The sequence below is a fragment of the Sylvia atricapilla genome, chromosome 3 (genome assembly GCF_009819655.1).
Source record: "Sylvia atricapilla isolate bSylAtr1 chromosome 3, bSylAtr1.pri, whole genome shotgun sequence".
In the NCBI taxonomy this organism is placed as follows: Eukaryota; Metazoa; Chordata; class Aves; order Passeriformes; family Sylviidae; genus Sylvia; species Sylvia atricapilla.
The window spans coordinates 91,036,811-91,053,667 of record NC_089142.1 but is presented as its reverse complement, the minus strand read 5'-3'; the positions used below and the strand labels follow the sequence as shown (position 1 = coordinate 91,053,667).

The window sequence follows — 16,857 nt, the reverse complement described above, 5'->3', positions numbered from 1 at the left end:
TTGCTTTATACATAACATTTTGCTGAAAAGATAAAATTAATTAATTCAGCTCCAATTTACTGAGGACTAACAAGTAATCAATAGCTGGAAAAAAGACATGGAGATAACTTCTCACACAACTTACTGAAACACTTAAGTTCAGAAGAGTGTAAGCAGAAAAGGATGTAAGCAAGAGCAGCTCTTCTAGAGCTGAATGCAGGAAGCCAGCCATTAGTTTGAAACTAGTTCAAATTAAAAGCTCCAGAACCAATTTTTTGGGTCAGGAAATTTACTGTTTTCAGTACATATTTGTTTATATGTTGATTTTGCTTCCGACAAATAATGACTGTGCTGCTTTGTTCATTCTAGCCCAATATGCCTGAGAAAATATTTAAAACCTGTCAGACTGCTACAAAAGTGTCATTTCCCCATACTGCGCTGGTTTCAAGCATAGGGACTGAAACTATCATAAAATCTGCATAAATATAGGCGATATAGACATATATATATTTAGTCAGCACAAGGATTCAGGGAAAGATGAGACCTGAATATGCTCTATTCTGATTTTTAATCTTCCCTTTGCAAGAGAATTGAGACAATATAGTGTGAGGGGGGGGAAAAAAAGAGGAGGCAGTTTTAATACCATTCTTATTACTCTTAGTAATCAATCTCAAAAACAAAGTAGAATTAAAAATCAATTTATACCTCCAGATTTATTCTTTTTTTACTAATTAAACAGCTCCTGCTCAACTGAATTATGTATCTTAGCTTCAAGAATAATATATGAGGAGGTTTGGTGAACAGAATGGGTTAAAAAAAGCATAAACCTGTGCTCTGTATTTTTTCAAAAAACTCATCTGCTATTCTGAGGACAAAAATAGACTTTCCTTTTCAAAAATAGCCCTCAAGAGCCAACACAGCAACTGAGTGAAGCACAAGAATGCAAAGGATTTCAGCTCGTCAACAGATGAAATCTAAGTGGAAAACTCATCCCCCAGAAGAAGGTCTTCAGCACCACAGTGATTAGACTTGCAGCACATCCTTCACCAAGACAGGATTATAGGAATGTTTCCAAAAAACAGATTAAAAGGGGGAAGAGAAAATTTATACAGGGCACTAGGAAATTTTCAGTTTCTCTGAAATGCGGTACATCTCAGAGAATGTTGTATCACTCCACCTCTTGATAAGGAAAATGCAAACTCCGACTATTCATCTGCCCCCCAGTATTAACATTCGAGAAGAAAATTCAGGTAGTTAAAAGAGTGAGGAAAGAACAATAACAAGTGGTTTGTAGCTTATATTCCTGTAGAGAAGCCTTCAAGACACAAGGCAAATCATGACTCAGCCATAACTGCAGTGAGATCTGCCTCATGCACTAATGTAGATGCCAAAACTATGCATATTAAAAATTCTGGCTTCAGAATTATTTCAGGAAAATATATGAAAGGGTCTTCTAAAGGGCTACAACTATATTTCCAAATAGAAGTGAGAAACAAAGGAGACATGGAAGAGACTGGATAGGCCTTTAAAAACACTGGATGAAAACAAGGTGGTAAAATGCCCTTGGTTAGGCATTTAATTTATACAAAAAACAACCCTACTGCTAGCAGCAGTTAACTATAATTAGAACTACCTGTTAGAAACTAATCCAACATTTATAACCTCACCTTTATAATGTCATTATCATTATAATTTCTATGATATTTAAGAACTTAATTCCCTAGGAGTTTTATTAAAATTTCTAATGTAGTGACATCAGATACAAAAAGAAAGCCCCTGCACTTTTATTTCCTCCTATAGCTGGATGCCTAAAACAGTATGTTCCAGTCCAGAGACAAACATATGCAGCTGGTCAGATGGTGAAGCTCAGTTTCACCCTAGAGGGAGGATTAATGTATCTGATAAATTCATTCTCTCCGAAGGTAAAAATCTGCTTCCAGACAATCACTGAAATTGCAGTGATGGACAATTGGGTGACATAAGGTAGCACTGGCCCCTAAATTATTGAGCTGTATCAGCTGTCACACACAGGATGCCACAACAGTGAAAACTGAAATGGGTGGGATGGACAACAAGCATCATTCCTTGTGCATCAGGACTTCATCAGGCTGCAAAGTGAGTCTCCACCAAAACAACAATAAATAGGAGTATGGTGTCTGTGCAATTATCACTAGTAAGAAAGCAAGACATACGAACAAATTACTTGCTCTTACAAACAGTTATTAGAAGATTTGGGATTCAGTAGAGAGCAAACCTGCAGATTAAAATGACCATCAAATTTAAAATAGTGAGGTTTGCATCTAATTGCACGTCAAAGTCAATTTTGTCCTTTGGAAATTACAGCATGAAGGTCAAAACTATAAGTAAAATGAAAATATCAGACGATTTCAAGGCAAAATAATGTTTTCTTTACTTGGCTCTTTAGTGGCATAAGATTTCCCACTGCAAGCTTGTTCCCAGATGCAAGCAGCTGCTACACACACATTTATCCAGGAAACACATGGTTAGAAATACACACTCCTAATTTTAGTGAAGATGAATATTTTAAGGCCATCCTGAGTGAAATCAGAATACAAATGTTAAAACTGGCTTCTGTTCATCCATATACAACGTGACAAGCATTTGCTTACTCTAGGACTGCAGAGGAAGCTTTTAAGACCATGCATATTTCACCATCTGTTTTGCTGCTACTTTGCAAAATTCTAGTGATATGAACTAGTTATTACCTCAGATACTGGAGGGTGGGCAAGGGAGTGCTAACTCTATCTCTTACCCTTGACTTTTAATCTTGGTTAAAACAAACTAGTAACCAGAAACTTGAGATGAGCATGGAGCCAGGACAGAAGAATATGAAATGGAGAGAGAGATTCAACTTACAATTAAATCTTGAATAAGTGAAACTGAAAGTATCCTCTTGGTGCCATTTTCCACAATTACTCCAAGCCAATTAAGTGCACCCCAGTACCACAAATAACTCTGTCCTCCATGCCAGTAGCTTACGAAGGCAAAAGTGAGGGCTGTAGATAATAGTGTTCCAAGCAAACTGGACTGAGATCCTCCCATTGGAACATAAATGTACCTGTAAGTGAAACGACAAATAAGCAATGCTGCCAAAGATTCCACAGAAATCTCAGAAAAACATCTACCACAGAACAAATGTGTCAATTTGTAGCATGAAAAAGAATGTGAAAACCACCTGACATGCTCTATTTACAGAGCTTGCCCTATTTTCTGCAAAGCTGTAGACCATTTCATGAAATATGTGCATGTACCATTTGGCAAAAGGACAATTTTGTGGTCCTGGGAACTCTGCATTAGGCAAATATACAGAACAAATTATATCCCCAAAACTGCAAATAGCAAATATTCAGATTTTTTTAAACTGGAATAGTTCTAAGTCAACTACAGAAATTATCTGTAATCTTCATGTGAATTTAAATTACTCGATTCTTAACAAAAAAAAAAAAAAATTAAAACATTATATAAAGTCATATACAGTCACAACCCAACTGTTTCCCACATGTCAGAACTATAGATGCATGCAAACATATTTTATTTCTAAAAGGTTGTAATTTCTTTCCTTTTAAATATTTCATTAAAAATCATGTGAACTGTAAATATCTCCCATCTGGTTCTTCCATTTTCCTCTCAGGATCATGTCAGTCTGATGCCCTTTGGAGCACTCATATGAAAAAAAGCCTGGAAACCCATATGAAGCACTCTGTATGCAATTATATTCTGCATTTAAACTGAACCCAGGAGTCATCACCCTAGTCATTAATTGATGCTTATAAGTGTCCAGAAAGCAGTGCTCTGTCAGAAAAAATACCAGAAGCGATGGGATTCTGAAAGCTGACGCTATTTTGTGGGTCATTTCACTTCCAGCCTGAAGAGCTACATCCACTCCCATCATTTTCTGATTAAGGCATGACCACTGGCCAGACACTGTCTGAAGGAGCTGAATATTTCTGTCAACACTTTGAAGAAGCCCACCAGGCAGGGGAGTCACCACCCAGCTCATGGGTACCAGCAAGGAGATGTGGTATCTGAGAACCACCAGTGACAGCTCTCCTCAGCTGTCATTCCTTTGGCATGACACCCTGTACTCATATTTGAGACTATTCCTACTTGCTAAGATAATTCAAGGATTTTTTTTTTCCCAGTGAAATTTTTATCTCTGGTTATCAGTTTTCATATTCAGAGATAAATCTTACCTTAAAAATTTCAAAGGGAAATTATCTTACTGCTTTATTCCTAATCTTAGGAAGTAAGAAAATAAATAATGGAGTAAAATACAGTAATGAACATAATTAATGGGTAAACAAAAATGTCATTAAAAAAACAAGTGTAAAATGCTCCAAATTCTTTCTTAGCATAACATCAATACACCTTTTTACTTCCATCTGCTACAGGGAACATCTGATTATATGATTTTCAGTATAGGTGTGCTTTTTAACTTGGCATGTGAAAATAAATAGAAATTAAGATCAATAATTTCTATTTATTTTGTGCTTTTCTTCTCTCTCCCCTTCCTATGTTTGAACAATGTGGCAATAACAGACACATGCAATTGCAAGCAATTAATTTAACGGCAGAGAGGTTTATCTTAGCAGTCTGCAAGCAGTGAATTTCCTGCAGGGCTGTGGCACAGAGGGTGAAGAGAGCAGAGCCACAGACTGCTGCTTCAGTAAATTCCTTCTATACAAAGGATTACAGACATGAAAGACTAAGCAAGCAGCTCAGTACTCTTACAACACACTCTCCCAACCCTTTTCCTCTCCCTTTCTAAAGGCTGATTGTGTTTTTTTAAGCAGGGCCTATTCCATTACCAGCTCCCCTCACAGGCATGGCAGTGCCGTGTTTCACAGAGCTGCACCCGGAGGAGCCCACAGCACAGTACTGCCAGACTCAGCACAGCTCTCTGTTGTACATTTAGAGATTTCATTGCCACCTGATTCATGCCCGTCAATTCACAGAATCATCTGGGACCCACAACGACCATCAAGTCCAATTGTTGAGTGAATGGCCCATCCGGGATCAAAGCCACAATCTTGGCCCTTTTAGCACCATGCTCCAACCAAGTGAGCTCATCTCTGAAAAGCAGCATTTCAAAGGAACCCGGACACTATCAAGAAGACACATCTCTGTGACAGAGATCTGACTTCAATCCCCAAATAAACATTTCTGCTGACTCCGTAGGGCCCTGGGTTAAATCCATGGCAACAAAGGTAGCTTTTACTGCAGAGGTATCTTCAGGTTTCTGTACAGTCCTGTACAGGCATTGACACTGTTGTGTAGGCTCCAGCCATCTTGTCAGCACAGGCAGCCTCCACTAGCAATGGCATTGCCAGGAAGAGCTCAGCAGCATCAACCCATTTGTTTCCAATTGCAGCTCAGTTTAGGTTGGGCCTGAAGGGTTTTCAGCTTACTGTGCAGAGAAAAACAGGCTATTTTCTGATTTTTAGTGTTTAACAACAGCAACTAGATAATTGAGCAGCAACAACTCATAATTCTGATTAATGTTAAAGGTTAGTTTTAGCTCCTAGTGAGGCTGATGGCAAATGTGCAACTGAAAATCCATTATGTGAAGACCTTTTTGAAGAAGGACAGAAGCCAAAAGGAATAACAAAATCTTTACTATCACTTTGACTTTCCCCTCCAGTACTGTGGAGAGTCTGTCTCCCTGCCCAGAGGAGAAATGGAAAGCAGAAAGCAATGCCTCTCTCCTTCCCTGCTAGTGCCATAAGAAAATGGACAGGCAGCTGGCTGCCATTCCTTGTCACAAGGGCAGTAACCACTCTCAGATCATGTGGTCTTCCCTTCCCCTGTCAGGGCATTCCCAGTAGCAATTCTGAAGCAGTTATAAAGGACTGATAAATGTTGAGTCATGTCTCTTGAACAGTGTGAAGAGCAATTCTGTAAGTTCCTGTATTTTTCACACAGAAAAAAAATTGTGAAAACGTCATTTCTTCATTACAGAACACTTCAGGGAAAAAAAGTATTTGCCACCTTGTCATCCATGCACATCATATCCATGTGATGTAGGTGTGCATACACCACTGCACTGGCAGGCCTGCATACAAGCAGTAGGCCACTCAGTGTGCAGCCAGGGGCACAGCCTGGCTCTAGACCATGCACTTTGTGCTCTCTGATTACCAAAATACTCTGATAACCAAAACCATCTTGCAAAAGAACCATGCCAAAACTCTTGTTGCTGCAAAGATGCATTTTGCTTATTTCAGAGCAACCTGGTAGTTTAGAATCTAATTTCTGTATACTTCCCCCATGTGTTTACACAGAAGAGTACTCATTTGATTACAAAAAGCCACATAAACACTTCAGTGTGAGGGAGAACAACCCCATGAAAAGCATTATTCAGCCAGAGGATAGAAGATATGTATTAGTTCTGTATTATCATCTACAATAGAACACACACTTTGTAACTAACCCTTTGTTGTGGTTTAACCTTGTCCAGCAGCTACACCCCCCATAGCTCCTCGTTAACCCTTCCCCATGGGTTGAGGAAGAAAAGTAACCTCATACTGTGTATTTAGAAAGTTGTGCTGCCCTCCAGTTTGCTAAGAAAATCTGTGAGGAGGGAAGGAAGGAGTCAGAGAAAGAGTTTAAGGGGTAATGGCTACTAAAAATTGATGTGTTTTATATCTGCATGCTTCCTAACTTTTCTTCTTATTACCAATACTTCCATCTACCTGCAATCTATCCCTGCAGTCTCTTTATATTGTAAACCCTGTACTGTACTCAGGGTTTACACAAATGGAGAGGTTGCTGTAGAACATGCTGACCTGCTGCACCGTAAGTAGAATTGCATTACATAAATATCTCATTTTAAGCTTCCATGCAGCTTTTAAGATTATTCCCATTTCTAATCACAGAAAATCCATGCAGAAGTTCAAAATCCCTGGTTTGGGGACTATTAGCACATAAAAGTAACCACGGGTACTCATGGCAGCCTAACACAACTCCAAGGAACACACTTGTAGTAGAGTTTCTTAACATCTCTTAAAGGGATGACACATTTATTCTACATGTGCTAAGAAGGCAGAAAAGCTGAAAAATAAGGCAACAATATACAACAGATTTATCTTAACTCACATACATAAAAAGAAAGCTCAGCAGTTACTTGGTGGTCAACGAGCCAAATGTAGACCAATAGAGGAAAGCAGCAAAGTGTTTTGCAAAGAGAAAAGGATGTCGAGTTAAGTAGATTTAAGGGTAGTAATTGGTCATGTCCCCCCACGTTGTGTTAGAGGGATGGCCAGCAATGGTCCCCCTTAAGACCCATGAAAACTAGAGACAAGAAGATTAGACCTGCGGAAAATGCTTAGTATCAAAAAATGCAGGCTATGTGAGTATTTTAAAATAAAACATTAACTTAGGGGGCCAATCAGTGTCAATCAGTGCCAAAACTTCAAAGGAGAAATCTGAAGGTGAAAGAGCAGAGATTTCTAGGCAGACTATCAGAGAGGAACATGTGAATGCCACAGGCCAGGCTTTGCCAACCATTCCTGGGCTGAGGCTGGCTAGACCTCCCTTAAGGACAACAAGGAAAGGTACTTCATGCTGTCAGAAGAAAAAGTTATACATGTAACATGGAGAGAAAGGGCAAGAGAACTCCATGTCATGAAAATCTCAAAACATCTGGGGTGTGTTTGAAGTGCATAAATACAAATATTGAGAGAATGTTACTGAGTAAAAATTATTTGCATGCATATCCCCACACCTGACGCAAGTTAATATCCATTCCTAGTCTTCCCCTCCCAAGGCAAAGATGTCAGTCTCAACCATATTTCTGTTTTTTCTATTTCTGTTTTGATTTCAAACTAAAACTTACATGTGATTAGACATGCTACTTTCACAAAAAAGCATACTGTGTATGTGTCTTCCCCAGGTGCATTACTTTTAGTCCAGGTATAGCAGTTTAAATTACCTTATCCACAGCCAGCAAGCTGTTTTACTTACACAACTTATCTTAATTTTAACTCACAAAGTGAACATTAGAGAATTGGATAAAATATGCAAATGGTACCATTTAAATCCCTACAGTAATGCAAACACAAACATAATAGCTGAAGTATTTAAAAGTGACATTTACTTACAGAGAATACCTTTCAAATCCAATAACCATTTTGTTAGTTTTCTTGAAGTGGTAGCCTCCAGAATAATCATAAGAGATCTGACAACCATTCCCTTGAAAACCACACAGTTTCTTTTCTTTTAATGACTCTACATTACAAAGTTTTTATTCTGGTAACTTCAGAAAACGTCTGTGAGGAGCATTTTCAATCAGTTAAGAATCATTCAGGAGGGCGATTATTCCTTGAGACCTCCACACACTGTTCTTACTTGCAGATGCATGTAATTTTAAACATATTTAAATCTTGAAGTAAGTGCAAGCAAAGCACCTGTTTAACTGCTGCTCTTTCTGCCAGGACCTTTCTTCAACATGTGCCTGAATTTCTTGCTGAAGTAAGGTCATACAGCAAGATGCATGCTATTCATGACTTCTTTCCCCCTCTCTTAGGCATTGATCTTGGAACGAGGTGAAATATCAGAATAAAGGAAAAGTTAATTTGCTTGCAATGGCAAAGTAAATACAATTAATATATGAGGATTTTGTGTTTTATTTTAAGAAACATTTGATGCTCAACATTCCAATGTCTCTGTAAGTTTCAAAGCATTCAAGGGTTAACTGTGTGACTATCATACTGTTTTGAATTGGGTAATTACAGAGACAGCAAACAATTACAATTACAAACACAGTAAAAGTATAAAAAGCGATAATGCAGTCTTCCATCTTGCATCCTGACAACAGAAATTGCTTGAGGTTCTGTACAGTGAGGGTGTTCATTTGTGGACATGTGTGAAAAATCTTGTCCAGGCAGCATTATGCTGGTGCTGGGCTTCCTTAATTCATTTTTTTAATACTCTTCATGGCCTTAAACCATTGATTTTTTTTTTTTTCCTGCTGCATAATAAAAAGATGTCAGGCACAGCTCTGCAAATTCTTACTTCTGGGCGAGTTCTCGTGATCCCTGTTTTGTCACTTCAAGCTGTCACTGACATGAATGGAACTACACAGAATGCATAAATCAAGCACACCTGTAAGTCTTTGCAAAACTGGGTCCTACAGGAATAAATCTGTTTTTAATCACAGAAACATCTCCCATAAACATGACTTTGAAGGCTGAGCCCCTCTTATTCACATCTGAAACAAGGAAATAACCAGAAATATCTGGAATACCATTTTGCTAAGTTTCCATTAGTAGACTAAGCCTTGTTCTGTGAAACTGCATTTCTCACAGTCTAACAATTTTGCTGGCTATAGGCAAAGTTTTTTAAGTGCTATAAGACTCTCTCACCTCACCAGCTTAACCTGATGTTTAGAGATCTTGACAAATGCAGACTCTTTAAAATATTGAAGCTGATGTTGGCTGCAGGCAAGTCTTGTTGCATTGCCACAAAAATGTTTAATGAGAAATTAAGTCCATTCAGTTTACAAAGCAGTAATGAGAATATTCCTATGCAAGAACACTCAGCTTTACAAATATGACCTGAATTCTCATTCACTTCACAATTGTTAGCATGTTTCCCAGCAAAGACTAAGTGTGAAGTTTCCTACTAAAAAATGAGAAGTGTTTAAAGTACTTTTCTTCCCTTGCATTCAACACAAAAAATGATGAGTCGAGTCCATATGTCAAAGGGCAGATAACTGCAGAGTACTGAATAAATAATTTTGAATTCACTCTTCCAAGAAAGCTCATGTTTTCAAAGAGATTCATTTATTTCAAATGAAATTTTAATCTAAATCATAATATTTCCTTCTAATGGAAAAAGTTTCATTACTGATGGACTGCTGTGTTTCGTTTTCTTCCAGCTGTATCTAGGAAAGAAAGAAACCCTGCCTACCACCACCTGTTTGCAGTCAAATGCAAAACTACCAGTCAGATGCCTTTGATCGGAATGGAAATAGCAGAGCTTCCAGATGACCAAAGAGCCAAAAGACTGGTTACAGAATTAAATTCAAACCAGCACCCCAAACATTTTGCTAACAGTAGAAGCCTAGATGTTATTGCCAAAACAACCTCGAGTTAAGTGCCTACAGCTCAGCTGCTGGGTGGGAGAGGGCTGTGTCCCCAGTTAACAGATGGAGCTGGAAAGGAGGCACTCCTGCCTCCCCCTGTAAGGAGCCTGCAGAGCTCCCTGAGGCTCTTCTGAACTTAACTCCCCTCAAGGGCCCAATTCACTCCTGATATTCACAATACACCTACCAAGTGCTGATGATATCTGGGCTCAGCAGCACATCAAGCAGGCTATATACTCCTTTGAAAACACAGCTAGAAGAGGGATATATTAATAGCACTGCCACTCTCTGCTTATAAAATGGTAGAGGTCAGGCTCTTTGCCAGGGAGACCAACATATCTTGCCTCTCAGAGGAGTCCTCCAGCTGTCTGTTACCAGGCTGCCACGAGGAAGAAAAGAAAATGAAATTCGAAGAGTGAATATGCAAGAAAAAACAAGTCTGTGGCTAGGGCATTACTCAGAGAGATGCAGATATTCCAGTCCAGCTTTCTGCACCAGGAATTGGCTCATTGTGCCCCAAACAATCACTAGACATAATGCATAAGTGACACCATGAACAAAAGAATTATTTTTTCCCCGCTTATTTTATTTCTCATAGCTCCTACACCGGATGTTACAGAAAACACAGAGAAAAATTCAATTCCCTTGAAGTTGCAAAATAGAGTTTAAAGACTAACTAGCAAATTAGAATAAAAGAAGGTACCATTACCCTCAAACCCACCTCTATTGTTAATCCCACTATGCTTCCCTCAGCCACTGAAGTAGAGAGTACTCCAGAAGATGATTGCCTACAAAAGACTGAAGTTTATTCCAAATGACCAGATTTAAAGAATATCCCAATATAGGATCCAGATTGAGAACTACAGGGGATGGAAGTAACTGTGTTTGCAACAGAAAACACAGGTCGGAATATATGGTAACTACCCTGAGTGAGGAAACTGAATCTAAGGCTCTAAAGATGTTTCAATACAGAAGGCTGGTTACTTTAAGGCATTCCAAGAAAACATCTGGATGGATTCTAAGTATGCTTTTGGTGTAGTGCATGCTCACAGGACAATTTGGAAGGAGACAGGTTTGTTATCAGCACAAGGTACATCAATCTAACATGGGACACAAACATTACACTTATTGAAAGCAGTACAAAAACCAGCTGAAGCTGCAACTACTCACTGTAGAACACACCATACAAATAAAATGTGGAAATGGGCAAAAGTGTGAAATGGTTTGGCTGACAGGATAGCTAAAGAGGCTGCAGAAAAAGGCATCCACATTTTGGTTCCACAACAAGAGACAGTCTACCAGATATTAAGCCAGAATATACTGCAAAAGATTGTCAGTTAATTGAAGAATTAGAAGTTTCTAATTGAAGAATTAGAAGTTTGATTTTGCCCCAATGGATGGGCAGTCATCCCTCCTGAAGGAGTAATAGTTCCCAAGATGATTATGAGAGAAATAGTAGAGAGAGAGCATCAGTTTACACATTGGAGTGCAGAAAAGTCTTTAAAACACTTAAGAAAGATAGTGATTGGCTCAAAGATGACTGAAATTCTATATTCAAAGACTCAAAGCTGTACAGCACTGCATAGCCTTAGATTATCTGCTTTCTAGCCAGGGAGGAATGCATGCTATTTTAGAACAGGAGTGTTGCACTTACTTCAGTGATAGGTTTGAAGCCCAACACACAGGAATCATCCCGACAGAAAGAGCAGTAGAAGACTAGCAGAAAGAGGAACATTCTTCTTGGTGGGATTGGCATACTTCATGGCTATCAAATTGGAGATTGCTACAAAACGCACTCGTGGCAATCGTAATCATTGTAGTAGGTGTACTTGCTTGTATTACGATTCAATGTTATAGATGTTGTAACACTTCGTGCTGAAAAATGAAGTATTGAGACCTGTCTGAAAGAGATACAATCTCAAGAAAATGGGGGACTTGACAGACAACACAGAGAAGAGAAACTTTCAGTTCCCTTTAAGCTGCAAAACGGAGCTTAAAGACTAGCTAGAAAATTAGATTAAAGAATGTAAAAGTAGATATACAGGATGTTAAATGTAGTTGGAAGCAGTGGATAAACAGATAATGAGGAATCTAAGTGGGTTTTGTGGCAAAGTTATATAACAAGAAACAACAGTGCATGCCCTAAGAGAAGTTCAAGGCAAGGTCATTCACAAAACTGGGGGCTCTCAGTAAATAAAACCACTTTAGACCCCTTTAGATGACCCTCTAGGACCATAAAAGGACTTCCAGCAAGAGGCAGAGGCATGTAAATTAGTTCTAGGAAAAGGGATGTTTATGTATTAAGTAGGAAGTACATTGTAATGAATGTGTATGATCACATGAATTTAATACTGTTGTAAAGTTTCACAACACACATTCAATCAAAGGAAAAAATCCTCCAAATGTGTCCAGCGCTAAAGATGTGTAATAAAGAATGCCTGCTTTCTAATACTTCAAATTGTGTTAGAAAGTTTACAATCTGGACTATTATCAGAGGGCCCGGCTCAAAATTCAGAACCCTGCATACCTCAGCTGGAGGCTGCAAAGGCATAATTTCCCCATACAAATAAAGTCTTTGCAACAAATCTCTTCCTTTGCCATCTTCCTTCTCTTCATCAGAGTACATTCACAACAGCACATTTTGCAGAAGGTTCCAACTACAGCTGACGCAACAGAGACCAGTTCTTCCTCTGCATGTGACTGCACACATCAAACTGTTTGTGGTACAGTTAGTGAAAAACTGTTAAGTATGTGTCTTTTGTTGCTTTGACCATGCCACAAATAAAGTACTGCTTTGTCTCCTGTCTCTTAGAAAGCTGATTTAAATTCCATAGGTGTAAGCACAAGCTATTTAGCCACTCTGCTAATCTTAGTATGCCAGGTACGTCAGAAAAAATGCGGACTCGGCCGCATGGGTGAATTCAGATGTTTAAAATACACTCATCATCATGCACTTAACAGCCACCTTTTCCAGCATGCCTCTGTCAAAGGAGTGCACGAAATGCAGTCACTACAACAAAACCTATTTATTTTCCTTATTAAACCATTTTTGCTTGGAGACAAGGTGATAAAGTTGAATAGCCCTCTAAAATTTGCTAGGTAACAGAAAGACTGTTTAATCTTTGCAGACTCCTTTGTGGAGAGTTTGATGATTCTTTTGCATTTTTATATCCCCTTGTACACATGCATGTCAAAGGGCATTGTTAGTCTCCACAGACCACACAGCAGTTTCACCAAACCATGAAATACCTTTGCTTCACTGGGCTGTATAGTTCTATAGACAAACAGAAATCAAGATCTCAGAAGAATTTCACTTGGGTGCATCAAAAATACAAATTAGTGTGTGACCAAAATAATGTTCAAAGTCCCAAAGTCAGTGAAGACTCTCGATAAGTATTACAATATTCAAATTATAAACTAACATCAACAAAATGTACTTCAATAGATCTCTGAAATAAAGGCATGTAATTATTGAAAAGTGGAAATACAGAGGAGACGTTGCATAAAAATGGCAGGAAACTCAACAAGTATCATAGTATCTGCTTAAGGAAAGCATAGCATTACATATTCCTCCAAACTGCATGTGCACAAAGTTTGAGGAGTTAGATTTTTGATATTATTCCAAACTGAGTAATTCACTCACCTCTCCTGAGCTCACATTTCTTAGAAAATGCATTTTGCAGTTCTGGGAAATGACTATTTATAAAGCACAGCCAAGGCATTGAGATGCCTAGGCAAAGCTGGGATCACTTAAGATTATACAGCACCTTCCACAATAAAGAACTCCTCTACTGTCTCCAGCCTGTGTCAAAAACCCTTCAAACACCAGCAGAGTTAAATCATCTCTGATGCAGAGTACAATACACATTTATCAGCCCAAATCAATACTGTCTAATTGTTATACAAGTGAGAATGAACATAAATTTAACTAAGTAAAGTGAAGCAAAATATTTATTTCTGTTGAAATAGCACCTTTAAATAATGACAATCTCCTTTTTTTCTCATTTGTGAAGAAAGAATAGACATACAGCAAGAAATTTCCAATGTCAAGGTAGAACTGGAGAAAGAAATGTTGTAGTTACAGCCAGAAATTAAAATATATATGTTAGGATGGGGAAGGGGAAAGAAAAAAGAAAAAAAAAAAAAAAAAAAAGCAGATGCATACTCACGGAAAAGGGAAGGGGGGTGGAAGGGTAAAAGTACTAGGGAAAAATCATCAGTTAAGGAATCATGGAAAGTTAAGTATAAAGTGTCCCATAAATCATCTTATCCTGCTACAACACTGAGTTATCTCTCCAGATTTCTAAAGGTAGTCTTTTTGTTAAAAAGACAGAACAAATAATGATTGATAAATTTTTCCATTGATCCTCATGAAAAGCCCTAAGACGGTGAATCAACAAAACTAGTTCTAACTGTGAAGTATAAATGTAGGCCAGAAAAGACAGAAAACAGGTTAAAGACTATTAAGGATGTCAGCAGCATTCTAGTCAGTGTGCCTTGATGAAATTCTCTGAAAGGTTTTCAAGGAAGCATCTGGTTTATACACTGGGTCACCAGTGCTTGTTTTTCATGTTTTCCACTTCTTGAGATTTCAACAGACTGTAAAAAGCAAACAAACTCCTTTCTTTCTTCAAAAGTGGGAGTAACCAACAAGAGTAAGAAAATTTAATCCAGGTTGGGAACTACTTCGTAAATTTCTAGTGGTACTTGGGAACATAGTATGAAATAGTAGCTTGTGCTCACCTCATCCTTAGGACAGAGGGCTAACCAGCTAAGAAGTAGCATTCAAAGAGGTAATGGAACTTCAAAGAGTTAAATAGAATCAGCAATGCCAAACTGGCTTATTTTCCCTGAAAAACCTCAAGAAAAAAACAAATCCATCAGTTAAAGTCTAACCAGAAATCTAAAGAATGACATGGTAAGATAGTTATGGATTAGCTTTTAAGCTGTTTGAATTATTCACCAAATATTGAACAAAGCATTTAAACTGCTTCAATATTCAATAACTGCTACCTCTCAGCAACAGGATGCACCCCTTTCCCTGGGCTGAAAGGTTCACACCTGGGAGAGAATCAGACAGTACAAAATCCCCCCATCCTACTGCACTTTTGCCATGAGGCAGTGAAGATGACAAAAAAAAAAAAAAAAAAAAAGTGCATGCACAAACAAACAGACAATGTCCCACCACATTAAAAGCAAACATGAAGCTCTGCACCCAAAACCATGGGTGATGCTGGATGGTGATGGACCATTTTTCCTTGACTCCAGCCTCAACTGGAAGGTAGTAGGCAACTGATGCTCTCAGCTATTGATTTTCCACCATCTTGCGGAGAATGGTCCTAGAAAATGGCTTTTCCCAGTTACAAGTTATCACTCACAAGTGTATCACTCAACTAGGAGAGCTGCAAGCTGAGTGCTATCCAATGCTTCCTGCCTTCACACTGCAGCACATCTCTGCCTCCAAGAGCACCTTTCCACAGACAGATCACTTCAGAAGGGAGGATGTGGGGGGTACAGCACCCATCAACTCCTGGCTGAGACCAAAAGCTAAGAAGCAATGGAAAGGTACCTGAATTTCAGGTGTACCCTCACCAGTGATTTGAATCTTTGCCCTGAAGCATTCTAGAAATGCTCAGCCAGTTTAAGGACTAGTCTCCCATTCTCCCCTACCTCTCACCTAAACTTCACAATTCTCAGTTATGAGCTCAGGCAGTGGCAGAGCAGAGCCATATGCATAGGATTCATGAGCACAAAAAAGCCAAATATAATTATGTGAGGTCAAGCATGTTGACAAAATCCTGGAACATCTGTTTACAATGCAAATGTTTTGTTTGACAGCACCACTGCAGAGATTGATAATGATGATCCATCACTACAGTACTGTTTATTAATGTTCAGTGAGAATTAATGTGAAGTTGAGTGGACATAAAATGATACTTTCTCATTTTTACTTGCTTGCACATTCGGCCATTGGTAATGCTAAACTGCCTTCACTTATTTCTCACCTTTTTCTACAAACTAAATTTCCTCTAGTCCCACAACAGCAGTCCTCTCCATCCTCTTCTTGTGACCATCTGGCCATGTGACCATCTTCTTGTGACCACTATTTCTATGATTGTCTCAGTTTCCATTCTATCCTGTACAGTGAGAGCTGAGTTTATTTGCTCCTAAAAGAAAAAGCCAGACCATATTTTCTTTTATTGTCAACAAGATTTTTTTCATCAGTTTCAGATGGATAAGGATTAGGTACCTGTTTTCATTTCCAAGTACCTTTTGCTCTACCCCTAAAATTAGCCAAACAAAATATTTTCAAAATGTGGGGATTGAAGAACCAGAAAGATTTCTTGACCTTTCACAGTTGCAGAGATCATGCTACAATTAACTGCTATTTCAAGAGGAAAAAAGCATTGAATAATTGTATGTCTATACTTCCTTTTCTATATGTATTCACACAAATGCTTTGCCTGGACCTTTGCATCCTTTGTGAGGTTTGTGGATACAGGGGTAGGGTTCATCAAGAAGAGCACACATTTAGCAAAGCAGCAGGATAAAAATATATTAATTTACCACTAACTTAGTCTGGAGATTGGATTTAGCAGAGTGAACTTGACAGGTATTTCTTTCCATGTGAATGTTAGTTCAATTTCCAGAGCACATGCATTAAGGGATTTCCATTTTATAGCTAAAACCAACATTTCCTACATTAAAAACTCTTCACTATGAAAACCTAATACCACATGCAATGCGCACAAGATACAATGATTTTCTCAACTCAT

General features: G+C 38.5%; 1 protein-coding gene across 1 annotated transcript in view; it reads right to left on the bottom strand.

The window, feature by feature from the left end:
• HHAT (hedgehog acyltransferase) overlaps positions 1–16,857 on the bottom strand; it is a 146,194-nt gene that overhangs the window by 69,976 nt on the left and 59,361 nt on the right. Inside the window, exon 9 of the mRNA XM_066316139.1 lies at positions 2,857–3,058. Coding sequence (XP_066172236.1) covers positions 2,857–3,058 — 202 coding nt within the window. The remainder of the gene's footprint in view (positions 1–2,856; positions 3,059–16,857) is intronic.